The sequence below is a fragment of the Patagioenas fasciata genome, chromosome 11 (genome assembly GCF_037038585.1).
Source record: "Patagioenas fasciata isolate bPatFas1 chromosome 11, bPatFas1.hap1, whole genome shotgun sequence".
Classification (NCBI taxonomy): Eukaryota; Metazoa; Chordata; class Aves; order Columbiformes; family Columbidae; genus Patagioenas; species Patagioenas fasciata.
In genome coordinates, this window is record NC_092530.1 from 11,111,041 (window position 1) to 11,132,639 (window position 21,599).

The window sequence follows — 21,599 nt, forward strand, 5'->3', positions numbered from 1 at the left end:
AATTCAAGGAGATTGAGAGTTAAAACTGCCAACTCTTTCAATAACTCACCATTATTGCAGAATATAAAGCACCCAAAACCACAATACAGGGCAGTTTATGCAGAGCCGGTTCACAGAGTGCATCAGAAAATGCTTTGCATACATTACAGGCTAAGCAGCGTTTTTGTGGGCAGGTTTAAGAGGGCAGGCAAGTGAGTCCGTGGCTGGGATGGCAGGGGGAGCATGGGCAGATGGGGGTGGGCGGGGGCAGGGATGGAGCTGTGGGACCGTGGTGACAGGGACACGCACCAGCCTGGAGCAGCAGAGACAGCGTTGTCAGAGGTCTCAGAAATCAGGTGGAAAGGGAAGGATAAAAAGGAAGCAAGTGATTTTGAATGGGGTTCAGAAACGAGGAAGCCTTTGCCAAAGGACAGCATGGTCTTAGCGCCCACAGGATACAAAATCAGAAGGTCTCAAAATATATCTGTAAATGAGGAATCATCACTGAGTCAGAATGTTTCTATTGAGGTCCCACAGTGACCTCAGTTCTTGGCCCTAAATCAAGCTTAATTTATCAATGACCTAGAAGAAAATAGACAATCACTATACTGAGGTTTGACACTACAGTGGCCTCTCAGATCTCACCCAAGACACTAAGACGGTAAGTGTGATATAATAAGATAATATATATTTCAGTACACTTCAGTGTAGAATCTAAGGGAAAAAAATGTAACTATGCTTGGGGCAGATGTATTCAGAGGCTGCATGAGAAAGCTGCACAGCTCTGAGAATAGGGGCAAGCACACCGTAAAGGATGGTAATAAGTAAAGGAGAGGAAAGCAATAGTCATTCTTGACTGTCCAGTAAATGATTATTCCTAAAACAGACAGAAAGAAGAATGAACTCTGAGAACAATCAGTGAGGAATGTTGTGGCTTTTCTCCTAGTGGTAAGCCTGAATCAGAGACTGGATGTTTTTTTCTTAAAAAAACGACACTAGTTCATGTGTTAAAATGAACTACTGAAAATGAGGCAGAGGCTAACTTACCCAAGAACTATGTTTTCCCCAGCAAACCTAAAACTTACACAGCCTTAGAATGAGTCAAGACTACAAAGGTCTGAGGTAGGGAGCATTTAGTGTCAAATGCCCTGGTTTAACTGGTGGCAAACAGCAAATGACTATTTTAGCACAGGGCTCTGATTATGATACTTGCAAAAATGACTTCTGTATACTTTCTACAGTAGCTTACTCAACAATCATTCCAGGTCCAGATAATTGCAAGAACCATGCTGTGTCTCAGTGGAAACATTAAAAAAGAGATTAATATTAAAAAAATAAGTCATAATGTATGTGTTATGCTTGCAAATGTATTTATTTAATATTAACATAAGACTAAACTCTGGATGCATTTTGACAGGCACAGAAGTTTTGTTCATTTGAGTATCCATTGGCTGTCTTTTCTGAAATAGATGACTGTTATCTTGAACATGAGATAGAGTGGAAAAGAGATAGAAGAAATTACTTGTTGCCCTTTTATTTTTCTTTTTAAGAAAAAAATCAAGTAATGGGATGATATGTACAGCACAACATAACTTCTGCCTTAAATAACATATAGCACAGGGGTCTCTTCGCTCACTGCAGTACTTCAGATGAAGTCAGTGGAACAACTGTCTTGAGCAGACATACATTTACATTCTGTGATAAAAAACAAAACTTACACCAAAACTATAGACTCAAGTGACAATCAAGGACATGATAAATAAACAAAAAGACTTGAATTATGTATCATACCTCCATCATTGTCCAGGTTATCTCCACAAACCATTTCCATGACAACATTACATCCTGAGCCACTCCAGCCCACTTGACAAACACAGTGCCATCCATTCTGATCAAGAGTGCACCTCCCATTTCCATAACAGAGACCTGGACAGCCGTCTAGAAAAGAAAATGGAAAAAAGAAGCTTTAATGGAGGAGCTTTCTTTTCTTCCTTTACAGCTGCAAGTATTCTTTAACATTCTTTCATATAGGATTATACTGGCTGTGTTCAATTGATCACAGCTCCCTTCCAAGCCATTTCTATTTTTGGCCAAATATGGAAAAATCCCTATCCTGGTCCCTGCCCTTGCTTGCTCAAAAGTCATTTCTTGGTGAGGAATGAGAATTTTTTCAGTAACAGTTTGTGTGCAGGAAAAAAGTGAGTAAGCTTATAAGAAAATATTTAATAGTCTACTGTTTTCATCTTTTTCTCTACTTATTGAAGGATAAGTTGTAGATTGCACAGGAAGCTATAAACATAATCAAGGTTTATATCAAAGATATACATGGCAAATATTCCTTAATTGACAAACTGGCATTTGTGGACATAATCATACACCTTTTTATTCTATTCATAAATAGTCAGCTGACTGAGAAAAAAGCCGATTTGATTTATGCTACAATACAACTCTTTGCACAGAAGGCAAATGAGGGAGCATTTCCTTCCAACACCCAGTTCCTTCACGTTATAGCCGATCGAAGTACGACAAACACTTGCCCTTTAGTGGCTCTGATTCTAGATCAAAACGGGAACAATGGCTGTAGCATCCCCCAGATTATATACTTGTAAATTCTGAATCTATAGTAATTTGGACATTCTCAGCTTGATCTCTTGCCTATAAGAGTGGGGGAGGAATTGTTGTTTGGATGTGTACACTCATGTCCATCTGCTTGCACAGTGTCATGCCAGCTCAGACATTTGTCAAAGCCTCACCATGTCACACAGGGAGCCAAAGGACAATGGGGAAAGCTCAGCAATAAGCTTAATAGTGCAAGTGGCCTCCCTTCTGAGAGGCCTCCTTTCTTTTTAACAGCATGAACATAAAATGGACATACAGGAACTTGATAGTGAACATCAACACCTAAGTGTTATCAGATTTTTTTTTCTTTTTGAGAAAAAAGAAGAGGCCTCAGCTTGCATAGGTGTTTGGCAGCCCCAAGAGATAGATGTTCTAAAAAGGCTTTGGAGGAGCCTACAGGGAATTGGAGAATATGTACAGCTGGTCTGCCAGGTTGTGACGTACAGCCCAGCGTGCAAGACGTTTCCTGGCAACTCTGCACTAGACACATCTCATTTCATCTCTCCTTCCCACCCTCGGCACAGGTTACCAACCACATCTGCAACCAAGGAGACTGCAGGCTCCGAACCCCGTGCTCAGAAGAGCTGGAGACAGGTGGCACCGTTTTCTCGCATTGGAATTCTTCAAGTCGCTGCTCTAAAACAGAATGAGGTTGGCAACCACCAGATATCCTATAAAAGCCAATTGTTTCCCTCTTTCAGGGAAGGAAAGGCAGGATATGAGAGCTGTTCTGGGTAACAGGGATGTTTTTCCACTTCAATTCACTGTCCTGCTGAGTTAATTCTTTTCTTGTATATGGTTATATTTTGCTGCTGTGTGTGGTTATCCTCTAAAATGACAAACGTCATGAAATGAACGCCTACTTGTTTTCATTGTCTAATTCTGAAGAAATAAAATAATAACCACAAAACAAACAGCCAGGTCTTGCTGGAACATTGGTTAGTTTGACATTTCAGCTAGCAGCACTTTGGTAAGGGGCAATGTGCACCAGCGCTCCGCACAGCACGGCCAGGACGGAGGGACTGCTGCCAAGCTCGGGGAGGGAACTTGCGCTGCCATGACCAAGCAGGACCTGCGGCAAGGCACGGAAATCAAATCGACAGCACCAGATAAAGAGCAACATAAAATTTAACTCGTGTATCAAATGATTTGAAGAGAAATATATCACATCTAGCACCGGTAGCTTTTAGAAAAAGTGCACTTCTCGATCAAAAGAAACTTCCCTCAAGCACAAATGACAAAAGAAAAACAAACAAACAAAAACCAAGCCAAAACACAAAACGTTTTTGTTCTCATGGAAGACAGGATCAACACAAAGTTTTTTGAGCAAGTCCTCACCTCCATCATTACTTTTAAGTGGTAAGTGAAAGAAAAAAAACCTGATTTGCCAAACATTGCCTATCAGTTGGCCACATAAAACATGCTTACATCACTACAAGTTCACAAATAAGTTGAGTACATTTTTTTTCTTAAAGCTGGTTTTTTTTTTGCTGTAAATCTTTCTGTGTTTATATATCTCCATAAACAAATGTTTTCTCTGTTCTGGCAACTTAGAAGTACAGAAGCTCAGACAAAACAGGTAACACAAAACACTCCATTCCCAGTACTTCTGTATCTTTTCACTATTCTTTCCCAGTGCTGATATGAAAAACTTACCTCGAACAGCATCTAAGTAGTGAGCTTAAAAAAGAAAAGAACAAAACTGAGATGGATTGAACTTCTGTAGGCAAATGAAAATACAGACACCATTTGCTTATGACTTGCCATCTGTTCATTGATATAAAGCGTCTCCCTCTTACTGCAGTTGGTTCTGTTCCTGCTACTGTGACCACTACACATCATGTCTGTGATCGTTCTCCATTTGATGACAGGGATGCAGAGGACAGCTTGGGCTGCACCTGACGGTGCCCACAATACGACGAGCGGCTCTATATCTTTTTAATTATTTTGGTCCTATTCTGGACTCGCTCTAAACAATCTTTATAAAATGAGGCCGTTCCTCCTTCACAAATCTAATTCTTGATTTAGCAAATCTGATTTAGTAAATTCTAGAGCCAGTGAACAAACTGTCTTAAAATGATGAAAACAAAGATAAAACATTCTACGCTTTTTTCAAGAAACAAGCATGAAAGCTTATGCTGCTTACTGCTGAAAATTAGATACTCTGCTATTACAAACAATTAAAATGTTTATGAATAAACTTGCTTTGGGACATTTTAGGGAGAAAAACTGTTAGACTTTGCAAAAACCTGTTGTATTTCATTAAAAATATAACTATTACATTTGTACAGTAGAGTTATGACTTCTAAAAAGGGTCTGAAAAGTTTTCCTTATTAGGAATATTGGTAGGAGTAAGCTACAGAAAAAATACCTCTAGTAACAGGTAAATATGTACTTCTTCAGACATGAAGGGACGAGATTTAACGCAAGAATTACTTAAGCTGAATAGTAGTTTCCCCTCCCTCACACCTATTTCTTAAACATTTTTTTCCTTCCTGGCTCAAAGTTCAGATGTGAATGCAACTCAAATATAGGTTAGGAATTTCCTGTAAATAGCTGCAGTGAGCTGCGATTCTGTGGGACAAGCAGGGTGGCTCTGGCAGATCTTTGCATAACCGGTTAAGACTTTGTGCATTTTCTTTCCCGAGGTACAAAACGCTCTTACCGATGGTGCAGTGGTCCCCTTCCCAGCCAGGGCTGCACTCACACTTGCCGTCCTTGCACTGGCCGTGCTCCGCGCAGTGCGAGTGGCAGGTCCGCTCTTCGCAGGCGGGGCCCACCCAGCCCTCTTCGCACTGGCACATCCCTCTGGCGCAGACGCCGTGGCTGCCGCAGTCCAGGGTACACAGCTCTGCACGGGGTTACAGACGCATCCCATGTCAAACAGCAGTTTATACCGCAAATAGACTTTGCTTTCTCATCGATTGGATCAAATAGGGGATTCCACCACCCTGTACAGACCTTATGCGATGTGGCTGCCTTATTCTTAAGCAGTGACTTGCAAGATCATTTATTTGGGGCAGGGACTGCAAAAAATGATGGCTCTGGATATGGTAGGGCAATGGGTCTAAATCCGCCAAAAAATGACACGAAAAAGTCCACTCCTTTTGACTGATTTCAGCTGAGGCCTTTAATAACAGCATGTCCTATCCATCCCGAGGTCCCACTGGCTCAGTTCTGAAAGCTGTTACAAACTCAAATTTTGCAAGTGAGCTGAACGAAAGGATAAAGTGGCAGATTAAATACATATGAGAAAAAGTCTTTGAGACATTCAGATGTTTGCAGTGACGGCAAATGGCCTTCACTTACAGTAGAAAGAGCCACCGTAAAGATGTCAGTAAGGCAGAGAAGAGCAAGCACCCCACTCTGACACCAGTGTACAACATTGCATGACTTACAGGCCAGGCACATCTGCCTATTTCTGAATGGCTTTTGAGGCTTAAAACTTTGTTCCTTCCTCACTCTTAATAAGCCAACTGCTAAGAAACCAGAAAAGCCATTTTGGGAAGACAGGAGTACCTCCTTCATCGCACTCCAAACAATTGCTCTACCTGGGCACTGTAGAACACCATTTATCGTGAACAGGAATGAAAGTCCTGAATTGTTTCAATACATCACAATATGCCAATTGCAATTCTACTTCCACTTAGACTAAAGTTGTTCTGTGAAAAGAATGGCTTCATTATAAAAGGGTTCTATGTAGTCTGAATTTATTCAGAATAATTAGTGTCAAGAGACAGAATTCGCTTGTTATTCTGCAATTAACCTGCCACAGAAATGTTTCCTCCTTCTTCCTCTCAGAAAGCAGCTGATAGCACTACAAGTGTAAGCCAAATAATCCTGTCTGCTCTGATTGCAAATGTCAGTGTTACATATTTAGTCGTGGCAAGGTTTTTCCCTTGACAGATTTGAAACAATGATCATTTATATCTTGGAACTACTGTGTATAAACATTCTTAAAAACATTTGTAGTGACAAACGGTGTCACTGTATCTACCAAGCAAGGTTTTAAAAGTCTAAATTGAAATCTTATCAATTCCAACCGTTTTAACACACATTAAAAAGCAGTACAGAAACAGACCTGCAGAGTGAGATTGCAGATGTGCCAGGTTCTGTCTCAAGTCTAGAGTGTAGCCCTTATTTTTGTTAATAGCCGGGGTGATGGCACAGAGTACAATTGAAAAAATCATTGAGCGACAAACTGGAAGAGCATGGTCAAAGCCTAAACCACCTTCAGAAGTGGAAGGCATGGTAAAAAACTTAAGATAAAATTCAGTAAAAACAGATGTAGTGTCCTGACAAAGTAAAAATCAACTACATAAAAAAAAATAATTTTACCATTCAGATAGGTACCTGTGTTATACTGGAGGACAAGATAAACATAATTATCTCACGATACTCTTGCAAAAAAGAGTATATAAGACAAGGAAAGAGACTGCTCTGCTATTTTCAAATGAAAATCTGTGCTAAGCCTGGGGCATTATCCCTAAGCAAGACTTGATTGCTGCCTGCTGATCATGTATTAATCTAATGATTCATGCCTTGGACTGCCTGTCTGCAGGTACTGAGAAGGATTTCTTCCCTCTTGCTGCATAATTTGCTTGGCTTTTTTGTTTTCTTACTTGTTTGTTCCTTGGAAACCTGGGAGACTGCTCAGGGGACTACAGGGGCAACTTGCTCTGGTATTTCATTGGTATTAAAGTTGCCTGAATACCTGTTCCTATGAGCAGGAACTAAACTGATCCCACCAGATCTGGGATCACAGAGGAATCATCCTGCGGTCAGACTGGCAGAGGACCTCTGGAATTATTTTAACCTATCTTTAGAGCTTGGAGCATGGGCTAACTCCTGAGAATTAAATCTAACAAATTACCTGTTACTTCAAGGATTTAGGCTGCTAGAGGAATGCCTTTGATCTTCCCCGATCTCCCTCTAGTTCGTTATAATTATTGCTTTTGGTATTTTACTGTAAGAGGCAAAGATTGTTAAGAGGATTTTAAGAACTATTCTGTAGTTTACACTATGCTGGGGTAAGTGGAATAGATTTTTTGGGTTTTTTTGACCCTTCTGGATTGAGTATCTACTACACAGTTTTTCACAGTTGTGGGACTGGCTTAGTTCAACCAATACCAAAACTTCAGGGAATATTCTAGACATCAGTGTACAGAAGTGGCAACGTAGGCTGGAAAGGCTGAAGTGGAGGAACAAAGCCATACACAGAGCTTCTGATTGTGTCAGCAGCTCTAGTATCGCCCATCTCTTCTCCACCTGTAAATAAATCAAAGCACCAGCTGTTGGAAACCTTGATCCCATTGCACAGATGGCACACACGCCTGCCTCACCCCTGTCTGTCTACCCAGCAGAGTCTAATTGCAACAAACCCATCTTCCAGACAAACAGAACAGAAAGAGTGTGGAACCAAAGGCAACGTATGCACATCCCTACCACAGGGACATAGATCTTGCACATATTCCTATTTTACAACCCCAAAATGAGACAGATCTCGAAATATTTGAAAGTTTTCCATTGTTTTGCCCATGTTCCACACAAGGAATACATGTTGAAAGACTATTTAAGCTCATCAATTCAATCAGACTAATGAAGTGGAGATAAAAGATTTCCTTTCTCATTAAAAAAAACACCTAGGCAAGTCAGTATACACTTTTCACTCACAAGGCTCCTTTTTTTAAATTCTATTTTCCCACGTAAAATCATACACAGCCAAACAAATTTTATTTTTCACCTATTGGAATACAGTGGATTCCCAGCTACACTGTCCTGGAAAGGTAACACAGCAGCACAAGTTCTGCACTCCGAACTGGCTCTGTGTGATAGGAAATGTTGGGTTAGTTGTCTTGCCCCCAGTCATTCCATTTTCACACCTCATTTCTGCCGCAAGTCAGGGCACAGTAAACAGATACCAGTAACTGAGTAAAAAGTGTTACAAAAAAAGTGTGTGTCAACCCTGCTCTGGGAAAGGAACGTTGGAATGATCTTTCTTACCTACCTCTTGCCTTTCCTTCTAGTAACACATTTTTTCTGCCAAATCTAAATCCTCTCTGATGCAAATCAAAACCAATTCCATAAGCACCAGATATAATGAAATCCAGTTTCTTAGTGTGGACCAGAGACTTTCCTCATTTACCCTTGTCCTGCTGCTCAGCCCACTCACACTTTATGGTCACAGAGGCCAATCTTGAGACTTACATTTGTTTCAGTGATTTAATATAAGGCTTCAAAAATGCTGCTTACTGCAATAATGTATTCTTCTGCCATGCAAATTCAAGATTCTCCCCAGATTTCTCACACAAAGCAAGGAAAATCAAGCCTAATGTCATCCTATTAAGCTGTGGTAGAACCTGCAGCTTTAATCCTCACCTAATTCAAACAACTAAGATTAAAAAAAAAAAGTATTATCAGTTCAGGTTGTTCTGGTTTTAAATGCAAAACAACTCCTTAGCTTCTCTTGTAGATAAACATGTACGGAAATATAAGCATGGCAGGGAGCCAAATTACCTTTTGTGTTTTTATCGAGAGACTGAGTTTCCACAGCAGACTAGACAAAATGAGATATTCGAGTGAGTGGACAATGACCAAATGCAATGGGAAACAATGCCATAACTGGATTTAGGTAAATAGCTTCAGACATAGATGACATGGTAAAATTTCAGACAGCAAGTCAGACATCATGCAACTGTTCTGCTCAAGAGAACATCTTGCTCCTCTCATAGCAACAGGTCCTACAGGACTTGGAAGCACCCGAGATGCCGTGAGTACTGCACAAGGGGCCAGCACAGCAGGGAAAGGGCTTGGAGCTGTGGGTAGGTGCAGCAGTTGAGACAGCCAAAGATGCCTCCTCTGATTGAAACAACTATTCCACTCCTCCTCGTCTCCATCCATCTCCTGGCTCTATCTGCAGCTTATCTGGAACTGTGGTGAGCTGATCCGGATAATGAAACTGGCAGGTAATGATTCACTTTATTTTCCTGGGTTAATATGTGACAGCTTGCTGAGCTAGATCAGCCCACTGAGGGCCCAAAGCAGCACCATGGGCAGGGCCAGGGAGGAGATGCAGGTCACAGCCCGGATGGGGACCGTCCTCCTGAGGAGCCACAAGCTGTGCCATCAGACAGGACAGCAAAGGACAAGAGCATGGGGGAGGTAGCTTATTTAACGTAAGAGGTTATCGTTTGCAGTAGGAAAGTCAGCTCAGGGATATTCTATCTCAAGCCTGTAGTTATGCTGTTGCATTAACATTGATTATTCTCACAATGCACAGTGCAACACACACGATCCGTTAAATCCCTCAACTGTGTTGTAAGGCTTGTGGGCTCACACAAAAGCCACCTCTTCCCTCCTGTTCCTCTCTGTGGCTGGTCAGTGGCACACGTACTGCCCAGCCTGCCTGTCCCTTGGCGGGACCCGTGGAGCGCGGGGCGCTGCAGGCTGGCGTGTGGCTGGCATCAGATCCTCAGCAGGTGTAAACCTTCCTGGCTCCCATGAAACCAACACTCACTCTAATTCACAATAATTCACAGCCCTGTTTCAATTTTTGTACCTGTACGCCTTGCAAGCAAAACAAGGTTCTCTAAGTGTAGGGTTGGAAAGCTAATTTCCTTATTTATAAAAACCCCCAGCTCTGCAGATAACGACAAGCAACATGCTGGGAAACTGGCCTCAGCCAACCCCTGCAGCTTCTTATTAATACAGTCTTTACCAAATCTAAAACTCAGAGTCCTTAGCCTTACACCAATTAATGAATAAGAGACTTAAAAAAATGTTCGGCTCAGTCTAGAATTTTTACTGACATGTCCTTAATTCTGGATGCTTATTAATTTTACTGGAAGAAGGCAAATGTGAACAGTGAAGCATTGTTTCTACATATTCTTGAGAAGGAGACAAATATGTTGATCATTCCTGAGCTAATCTAAAAAGCATTAAAAATTCACTCCACACTCTTCATTTTAATTACCTAAGTCAACAATGAGTTCTTTCAAATGTGTTTTATAATAACTTTCTACTTATGTGATATGAAAAGGGAAATTAAAGCTAAATATTTTATAATTTGTAATGATAAGGGAAGATTTTTTTAGTTAATTTGACATGTTTCAGAAATAACTCATAGAAAATCATGCTAAGAATACAAAACTATATGTAAATAAAAGTGGTCCAATACTACAAAAATACTTCCATTTTACTTTTCTTTACATTCGGTGGTGAGTCTTGTTCTACAGATAGTCTGAACCTTATGTATCACATTCATAATTCTGCTATCCATTTTTTAATAAGTGGTTTTCCATGAAGATTAGAAATTAATCTATCCTGACTTTCACCCAATAAGCTTAACTGCTGGAGGCAGCAAAAAAATCACCTATCTAGGCCTAATAAAGTTTTTTCAATTTAAATATACATCGCATTTAATAAGTGTGCATGATAATTTCAACAATGTTCCTGAACTATTTAAATTACCTTCCTGCTGTGTCCTGGAGACAACTCTGTTCTAGCTTTCATTTGCAGCTTTCATTTGCAGCTGCTGACTTTATTAATATAATTTTTTACACCACAAAAAAATTCAAAAATTTAAAATTTCAGGAGTTTCAAAAAGCACTTGAGCTATTTTTCAGTAAAACCTAATGGCAAGTTGTCCCCACTAGAGAACGTTACCTGAAAGGGTGCACTATAGAGGTTTGATGTAGATAGCACGTTTTACATATCTGTACTTGAAGAGATGTTATTTTTATGGTACAGCTTATATTATTTTCCCAATTTAAATAAGCTCTTTTGGCAATGTGAATGTTGTAAGTGCACCTAATCTAGACTTCTCCAACAGCGTCACAGTATGTCAGTTAAGCGTGCAATTTTACATTTTTAGCTAACCACAGCTAAGCCAATAAACCGTCAAGGGACAGATTTTCTGCAGAGACAACACAGAAGTCTGATCAATACGATAGATCATCACTGAGTGGCTGACAATTTTTTGGCAAAAACCAAGCAAACAACCAACCCCCTTACTGCTCTGCTGTCAGAATACTAAAATAACACACAGTTCTGACAAGTATCTAGATATCTACATGCATAGTTTAGTTTACCTATTTTATTGTCTTTCTCTCCATGCATCGCATTCCTACATGTGACAATAAAATACATTAAAGGGTATCTCGCAATAGCGCCAGAATTTGTGAGCTGGAGCAGTTTGTTCTATCTGAGTGAATAAATTCCAAGCAACACGTTAACGTTAATTACATGAACACTGCAAAACTATTGCGTGGAATTTATTCTCACATATACCTCCAAAATCACTTCCACAGTAACTTTCCAAAGATTTTGCTCTTGCACAAAGCGGGACTCTGTGGTCCATCACAACAAAAGACACAAAGTGAGGTTCACCTCACCCAACTGTAGAAATCTATGTCTGAAATAGTTTTCTGTAACAGTTTGTTATCAGACTAGAATGTTTGAATGTACCCAGCTAGTGATATTTATCCTTCCTGACACTGCCATGAAGGAAGAGACTGCAGCAGACATACAAAGCCATGTTAAGCAGAAGAGGAATGATTTTGGAAGAATTCTCAAGGAGAAAACAGATCCTACTCCAAATTGTATTTGCCCTCATTTCTGGCTCTGAACAATGTTACAGAGGCTCATAGGATATTACAATTATTTACAGGTTTCCGTGCCTTACACAGACATGAACATTCCCTAAAATCCTTAAATATCATTCATTTCTTGTGTCTTCTTGATGTCTTCTGTTACTCAGACTCATATTAATTATGCTCTTTTCTCATGATTACATGACTGATACTCTGTTTGCTATCTTCAGTAGATGTATTGGTTTTGCATGAAGTAATGATTCTAGTAAATATGCTTTTGGGTGGCCTCACTGGCAACTGAAAAATAGCCCAGCTGAAATCACTCTAACTGAATAAAGGATCAATCCTGGCACTCTTCTTCATGTTATGAACTGAATTATCCCAGGAGGCAATGAGGCACTTCAGGAAATCGGGTCTTCCTCTAAAAGACAAGAGTTGCAGAAAAGTACTATTGAATTAGTCAGTGTCTTCAGAACAAAATGGGGCAATCTAAACTTCACACAGACCTATTATTTATGATGATTCAGACACAATTACCGCACAATGATCAACTCTTGCTACCAAAGGCAAAACTTCTCCAAAACCTCTTGATTCCCCAAACACCATTTCATTTTAAACCTTTCTACTGCAAGATTTATGCAGAAAACCTTTCTGACGTGTTGCCTCACAGATATCTAACTACCTTTCTTATCTTCTTACCACAGGCCACAACACATAAAATAAAACAACTGGAACTAAAATGCCACATCACTGCTTGTTACTCAGAATGTTTCATCATCAATCTAGTGACGGTTTTAATTGCTTTCTGGAAATAATCCTACCATCATCTCATTGAACTTATTTCTGATGCATTAAGTACTCTATAAATAGCTCCTCTGGCTTCCAGTAGGAAGGCTGCCATTAACACTATTGTGTATCTCAAACTATATGAACTTAACTGCATTTTTAACAGAACTGTAGTGTAGCTTCTGATAATGCTACACCTATTTGAAAGTATCTTTTCCAAACTGAGAGCTTCGATTTACCTGAATATTTGTTTGTGTAGAAAAGCAATCATTGGATAGACAGAAAAGTCCAAAGGGCAAATACAGAAGAGGTGGGGGAAATGACAAAGAAACTTTTGCCCCTTCTGAGATCTTTTATTACATTTCTTTTCAGCTTTATTTTTCATCTGATGAAGAATATTTTCTTCCTGATCCAAATCCAATTTGTATATATATATAAAAAACCTCACCCTTTATCGATTTTGCTGTGGTTCAAAATGGTATTTTTACAGTGCAAAAATTTAATCAATACAGCCTGATGAATCTGGACTGGTGACGGTAAACATACTAACAGATATTTCATTTCAGGCAGCCAAAGCTTTGAAAACTGATACGACTGAAAAGGACGACTCATTTGCCATTGGGTATATCTCTGTTTACCCAGCCACAGCAGGGGTGTAAAGCAGAATACAATTAGGCTGTGCTTGCCACACAAGGGACTTCAGCTGCAGAACCTGTCTCTTTCTTCGAGATGATACAGGTTGGCAGGTTGGACAAGGTCTTTGTGGAAAGCTTTTAAAATAAATGAGCAGAAGTGTAGCCTAATAGCAAGTAAGATTGGACTGACACAAGGGTGAGGAGAACCACACAGTATTCTGACCAGGACATTATTTAAATACTGTTTCCCAAGTAAATGTGGAGTTTCCTTGTCAAATTTGGTCCTGTTTTATAATTTGCCTCCACTGTTTGATTTCAAGTTGTATATGTTGTAAATCAGTGAGAATACGGTCGTCACTGGAGATTCATATTCTGACTAACGAGCTCTGAAATCCTTCACAATACACTGAGAACCACAAAAGGAAACGCTGTGCAACGTCTGCCCCGTTCGATATTTTATTTGATCAGGAGACTAGTAAGAAAGCAGTCCAGAACAATGTATCACGAGCAGTAATGAGTGAGATGAAAGCTATGAAAGCTATGTCTTTGTGTTCACCCACAGAGGGGAAAATGCAATCCACGGTTCTGTGGGCTGAAAAGCCAGTTGTGTAGGAAAAATCGGAAACCTGTTGAGTATGTGACAGACCATGAGAATCAGGAAAGGCATGAGGCCTATGGTAACGATGAGAAACATGGGGAGCGACCAAATGGCTTTGTAGGGAAAAAGGAAACAGGTAAAGGTGGCTCAGCAGGTACATTTAATAAAGCTGTCTCACAGCTACAGCCTGAACTAATACAGCAGCAAAAGAAAGTAAAGATGTTTGAGACACCTGTTTTCAGCAAAGGTTTACCAGATTGCCTGAGTAGATCACAGTGCATCTTTATATAAGTACTAAATATTTCATGATACACAGAAATAATATTGTATTATTAACACTGAGTATGGCTCTGCTCAGAGCATCAAGTTTTACGCAGTTATTTAATTAGTACATTTAATTAGTAATATTCAGTAAAGAAGTAAGGATTTACTTAGGCACTATTTGCAAAGAGTAGGCGCTATCTTTAATTCACTGGCTTACAGGAAGACCTTTGAATACGGGTCCACTCACAAATGCTGCTCCAGTTCAGTGGTTACCTCACCCAGGTCACACGCTCTGTACGTTAGATGTACCTGCTGACTTCAGGAACAAAGATGTATGTCACTATTCATATCTCTGAAGGGCTCAAAATACTGAAAAGGTGGGCACTGTTACTACTTCATCACGTATTACAGGAACATCTATTCAGATTCACCTGTGTAGAAGTAATGGCAACCCAAAAGTGAGACAGATGTCATTGTTACCCAAACCAGACATAGGGTTGGCACTCAGAAGAAAAGTGGTCAGTGACCTGCGGAATCTAAATCAACATGGTAGGACTGGATGCTTTTAGAAGGACATACTTCCATTTCTTAAATTTTCTTTTCAGTGAAGAGCTGGAATACATAGAGAGCCAGAAGCAGTGGATCAACTAAAATGAGCCTTATTAACTCTGTTTTCAGCAATCAATTTGTATCACAGAAAAGACTAATATGAGAAATTAAAAGTCATTACCAGCTTCTAAGTAACATCTCAGGTTTGCAATCAAAAGCAAAATCAGCTGAAGAAGCTGGCCTTGCTCCTTCTCTTTTTAGCATAAATAGTGTCTTGAACAAACTCAACAGCCAGGCACAACAAGCCCTGCAAGAGTGCAGCCTCAACTAGCAAAAGTCATAGAGTGCTCAATGACTGACTATAAATACCACTTACATGGACAAGGAGCAAACATTCTATGGTCATTGCTGTGCTTCTGAAGATGAGTAGGCAGAGAGGAAGCAGCTCCCAGTAAACAAACCATAACTTCCTCTGTGTCAGCGGCACACACAGAAATAGCAACACGCATCTGGCGGCTGCTGTTCTGTCTCGTTGCTGCTACAGCAAAGTTGCAGTTCATGACTTGCATTTTTCCTGCACCAGGGAGAAGCAGCACCTGGGGCACGCGACCCTGGCTGTCCCACCCCTCCACATCCCTGGTACAACTGCAATAGTGCTTTGTGGATTTCAAGAAGTGAATGAGTATCCTTTATTATTTTGCTCGCTCTCTTCCTTCTACGCTGCCTACATTTTTCCACTAACTTATCCCTTCCTCATGTCCCTCCTTGCCCATGCAAACTCTGCTTTGCCGAGGCAGTTCTCTCGTTCCCAGGACATGCTGCCCCACCACATACTGCCCACAGATACCTGCTGCTTCTCGCTTGCAGAGCTGACAGAGGCACCGCATTTTCGTGATGGGTGCATGGATGGCCAGAGCAGGAGCTGAAAATACAAATGTGCCATCTGAACAATCAGCTTTCTGCAGTCCATCAGAAAATTATTTTGGACCACAAGGTGACAGATACTATTTAAACAGTCTCGAAACTATACTGCAGCTACAATACACAAGCAGTTTTTGCTCTATCACCACTGAAATGTTCTTGCATAACTACTATAAATCTAATTTTATTTAAAAAGTATTACTTAAGCCTAAACATTTAAGCAGAAGTCCTTAAAGAGAGCAGAGACCAGGACTTCCTCAGATGTCTACATACATTACCCTTGCAACAATCTACACAATCAAAAAGATTAAAAATGCAATATGCTGGAGAAAATAAAATTCCCATGATTTTGACTTTTATCAATAGCAATTTCTATTTTCAGAGATAAGTTAAACTTCATAGGCTCTGCTGCATAAGCATATTGAAATTATAGCTTTTTTTGTAGAATTCTTACCATGAGAATAACAGATAATATTATAGATATCTGCTTTTCAGGGACCGATGCAACATATTTTGCATAATAGGTGTTCTGAAAGTCACTGCAGGACAACACCTTTAGTTATTCTAATGCTTTTTTATACTCTTGTTCTAACAATTGCCATTTGTGCTTTCCCAGCTGTGAGGAAGCGAAGCTCTCTCCTAACACAAGAACCCTTCTTTCAGCGTTGTTGGTGTGGATAACTTGTCAGTTTTGTCACTGGGTTTGGCTTAGCAAACTAAAAGTTGAAGATTTTGTATGTCAATACCATTCTGTTGTCCATTTAGGCTGTTTTCCCCCCTCCACTGCAGCATCCACAACACCATCAGAATGTTCCCGTAACTTCCCTACTTTAGAGACCTCTTTTATAAAGTATTCTTGTGGAGTACAAGTCTTTCGTATTCAGATTTCGATATTTTCTTGAACAATAAGTATTTACAAAAGTCCTTTCCCATACTATAATATATCCTGTCATTTGCTTAATTATGCTTCTTAATCACTGTCTGGTAGACTGACCACCATGTAGGTGATAAGGTTGAGATGCAAAAAGGGATGCAGGCATCCAACCACAACTTTAAATGTCTAAAGCCAAAATTTAAACCCTTTGTTTAGCTTAACTAAATACGGAGGTGCTTGAACAGCTTTGGCACCTGAATTACTATTAAAATCCCACTTATTTGCCAGGTTTTGCTCCTATCTAATCACCCAACTGAGGTCATTAACAGCTTTATGTTAAGCTCTCATCAGTGCCCAAATAGATCTACTGGAGCTGGCCTAGCACAAAACACATGGAGTTGGACAGGTCCTGGACACAACGGACTCGCTGTAGAGATGCGATCCCATGCATACAGCGAGGAACGTCCCTGTGAAGTTCCTGGAAGGCAGGATGAACAGGACCGTATTGCTGTCGCCAGAGCAATTCAGGTATTTTGCCCTTAGATGTGGGAAGAGCTGCCGGGACAGAAGCATCTGAAATTGGGTCAGTGGATTCCACCCAGTGCAACACCTTTTCATGGATGGGACCAGGATTCACAAAAGCTGACTTAAGTAAATTGTGTTTACATTCGAATGAGGAATATTTCCAATAATTGCTGAATGGGGTGCAGACAGCAATAGATTAAGAAACTTAATTTTCAGGAAGAAAAAGTGAAGGAAAGAGCCATTATGTTTGGCATATCTGCAAAATAAGCAGCAATCAGTTGAAAAACATCCCAAGTTTCCTCATTGTGTATCTCATACCCTTGACTTATCCTATTTCGTAAATCAATACATGACCACATCAGGTATTTCTGGTTCCCTCTGGACTGATTTCAACATGCAGGAGAATTAATTTTTATTGAAGTGCTTCCTCACTGCCTTAAATTTCCCATGTTTTAAATTCTCCAGCAACACATATTAAATGTTCCAATCTTTAACTCCTAAGTTTTTAATAGAAATCTTGCTCACCAGATATCTTTTTGCAAACTCTTGCAACTCTACAGGAGATACAAATCAAACTAGTCACACATAGTTTTTTTTCTTTTCAATGAAATATACAGTAGTAAGAAGAGTCTTTCTACAATGTCAGACAATGTACAGCAGGGGAAACTTCAATCATCCTTTTAATTAGCGAAGCAGTAATAGTCAAAGCTCCTCACAAATTAAAGAAAGAGGACAGTTAGATGAAATTAAGTCAGTCCATCATTTCTTCAGAACAAAATAATGAAAGATGGTTATAGTGTAATTAAAAAGTTCTTGAGATTTGTGTAAAATAGGGAGTAGAAATAGCAGCATGGAACAGAGCAGTCTAGAGAAAATACATGACAGATTACATCACGTATCGAGGAAATTTCAAGGCTATTTTCACTACTGCATGTTGTTTGTACTGAATATCCTTGTCCTTGGCAAATCAAAATGACTGACACCCATAATTTGCAATTTCCGAAACCTGAAGAGTTTTCTGATTGCGATGAAATGGTTTTACCTAATTATTTTTTCAAGTTGCAGTTTTTGATGTTTAATTTTGAAATCAATTTGAGATGTCTTGAACTATATTAATGTACTGTATTATGCCTTCATCTCTTTTTGAAGCACTTTACTTTAAAAAATGCATACTTCTAATGATTTTAAAATTACTCTACTCTGCACATATCAATTTACAACAATTACAACATTTTGCATTTTTCAAAGCACTTCAGTTTTAAAGAGGATTTATGCTTTGCAAGATACCGAAGGAAGAGGCTGCTGATCCATTTTTACCCTTTGTAAAATTACCACCAATCTTGCTAGAGAGAGCTTAACCAAAAATAGGTATGCTAAATATATACCATCTCCATATAATCATTTTAGGATGAATGTTTTTGTGACTAAGAACTGCCAGTCTTCTTTTCCCAATCATAATTAGGTTGCTTCAGTGGTATAAATGGATTCAGTGGAATTATGACAAATGTCCTGGAGTGAATAGGACGGGCACTGGCCTACTTTGTCTGAATAGAGTCTAGAGAAATGAATACAGGACAGGATGTCAGAGGCATCAGCTCTGTCACAGATTTCATTACTTTTCAGTCTACATTTTAGGCGTAGTGCTGCAATTAATTAGCGACTCGGGGCTGGATTCTCACCTGAAACACACTGGGATTGCACTGGTGGCATCACTGCAGTTACACTAATTTATGTTCGCTAAGGCTCTGCCCCACTAAACAACTCTGTCATCCATTTTCTCTTGATGTTTCACTCCCTTAATTTCAAGGCTCTGTGTTAAAGGTGTCAACCTGAGAACACAAGATGACTTTTTTTTGTTTGGTTGGTTTGTTGATGCTGCACCTTCAATTAGCCAGAGCTTCCCTTCAAGCTGACACGAGCAGTCAGTGTTCACAAGTTTCTCTTTCTGAAATGAACTGTCTATGAGCCTCAAAGGGAGACAACTCATTAACATCAAGGGATTTTGGATGACAGCCTATAAATAAAGCAACAAAGATTGTAAGTAGAAAGTTGACAATACTGAAGTTCTGGTGACATTAAAATAGGGTACTATCAGTCTTCCATCCTCCTGTTTTATTTTGTCATGTATGCGTTAAATCACATCCACGCTCCACAGGTCAACTAAGCCATATGTTTAACAATGGATTGTCACGTCCAATCATAACTGGGTTCAGTACGGTGCAATGATGCCGATACTCTGAAATAGGCCAAGGACGATCTTTCGCAGCACAGGTAGTTTTCACAAAAAATCTTTATAATCAGTCTCAACTGGAACAAAGGAAGGAAAGCCTGTTCTCCAGTCACATCTTTTAGATGAGGGGGGATACTAAATGAGAAACAGAACCCAATCTCCTCTATATCTCTCTTGGCCATGTCCACTATCAGGTGGCTTAACTGGTAATGGCCAAATGTCTTTGGACGGTTCTGTGCGACTTGCCAGAAGATGACCAAACTAGGAAAAACTAGAACTAAATGAGCAAAGCAATAAACAAGATAGTAAGGAATTAATTCAAACACAGAATGCTCACATTTCTATTGTGAATATTATCACGGGTTTTTCATTTTCAGTGCTTTATATCAGACAGGTGTTTGTTTTTCTACAAACTAATGATTGGACAGATAGTGGGTTTTAGTGTTTTGTTTTATTTTGACAGCATGAGCTAAAGCCATTCAAATGTTTGAAGACTGCTTATGTTCTGTATGATAGGTATGACTGCTGCAGTCAATGTCTTGGACAGTATGCAACTCTAGCAGTGCTGTTGCTGTTTCTTTTTGTCTTGGAAATACTTTGAGAATCAAAATATCTGTGGACCTCTGCCTGAGATCAACTTAGCCTGGCCATAACAGCCGTGCCTCTCTTACTTTTAGGCAAGAATGGACACACAAATAGGCTAATCCATCTCCATCAGGGTAAGCATGTGTCAGTGTATAATCATATAGAAAAACTAAAGCCTTTAATCTTGCTCATATAATGAACCAAACCTTAGGTATAGATAATTTTTTTTCCTCCTGATGTCACATACAGATATAGAAAGAATACCTGTCAATGTTGTTTTGATTGCTGTAGCTAAAGATGTGTCAATATTTTCAGAGTGAACCAGGTAGTGCTGCTTAAATCAGGCAAAAGAATCAGAAGCATCTGCTCTGAACATTAGCTGATAAGGAAGAGGTGCATGGGTTGCAAGGCAAAACCTGAATGAAAACCATGTGATTTTTCAAACAGGCATCTTGAAATCTGAAGGAACAAAAGAAAATGACTCTTCGTGGATGTTCAATGTTGAGCCAAATATGTTTGTAACAGATATTCAACTAATGTTGACAGACTGGATCTTGACAGAGCTGAATAAGAAGCCAAAATAGGTTGTGTCCTCCAACTATGTCCTACAAGGAGTGTAGGATTAGCAATACTAAATGTCTAAGCAACTTTCAAACCATATTGAGTTACTGCTATTGAGAACCAACTCAAACATGATGAAAACATTTCCTGCCAGCTGTTTTGGAGTTCTGTAAGAGGATTTTCTGGACCTCAAAAGATGGCAACAAGAACTTTGGATCCAGAAGGAATATCTGGAGGTGGTGCAGTGAGATCAGTTTTTGGCAGTCCACACACCAGAGCAGAGACTATTCTGGACATCTGTGTTATGGCGACTAGCCAAAACAGGCTTGGACTCTGCGGAACTGTAGGAGTGTTGTGGCTGTGGTTCTTCTGGTTTGGAAATACTTTGGGAATCAAAGCAGTGCAAGGAAAGTGAGCCTGGCCTCAGGCCTCTGATGATAACAATAAGATTGTGAAGCAGTTCAGAATCACCACTCTTTTGGCTAGAAGATGCAGTAATGGCCACATCAGGAGAGGATGTCAATGATTTTGGGAGCGAGCATCTGTTCTCCCTAGCTCATAGCTGGGAACAGCATGGGCCCAGGTGGCAATGCCACCAAGGTGCCCGATTGCCAGCTAATCCTCATACATAAAAGATGCTCAAGCTGACAGGTCATGCAGGACAGTTTCACCAGGGCAGTCAGTCGGCTGGACTCTGGACTGGTTACACGGTGGTTAATTCAGTGCCACACAGCTTTTCTCCATAGCCACAGTGTAAGAAACATCTCTAACACTGGAGATATTTTTTGATTGAATAGTAATCCTGAACTCTGATCACAAAGTAGGGCTGCCCTAGTTACACCAGCCCTTGTAGTACAGATGATGTCTGCTGAATTATTCTATT

General features: G+C 39.9%; 1 protein-coding gene across 4 annotated transcripts in view; it reads right to left on the reverse strand.

Annotated features, from left to right (window-relative positions):
* Positions 1-21,599, reverse strand: part of TENM1 (teneurin transmembrane protein 1) — a 322,407-nt gene that overhangs the window by 92,568 nt on the left and 208,240 nt on the right. For 3 of the 4 annotated variants that reach the window (XM_071813435.1, XM_065846203.2, XM_065846202.2), the window contains 3 exons: positions 5,264-5,449; positions 4,255-4,278; positions 1,771-1,917 (listed from right to left, as the gene is read on the reverse strand). In XM_071813435.1, coding sequence (XP_071669536.1) covers positions 1,771-1,917; positions 4,255-4,278; positions 5,264-5,449 — 357 coding nt within the window. The remainder of the gene's footprint in view (positions 1-1,770; positions 1,918-4,254; positions 4,279-5,263; positions 5,450-21,599) is intronic. The other variant, XM_071813434.1, reaches the window with a different exon arrangement.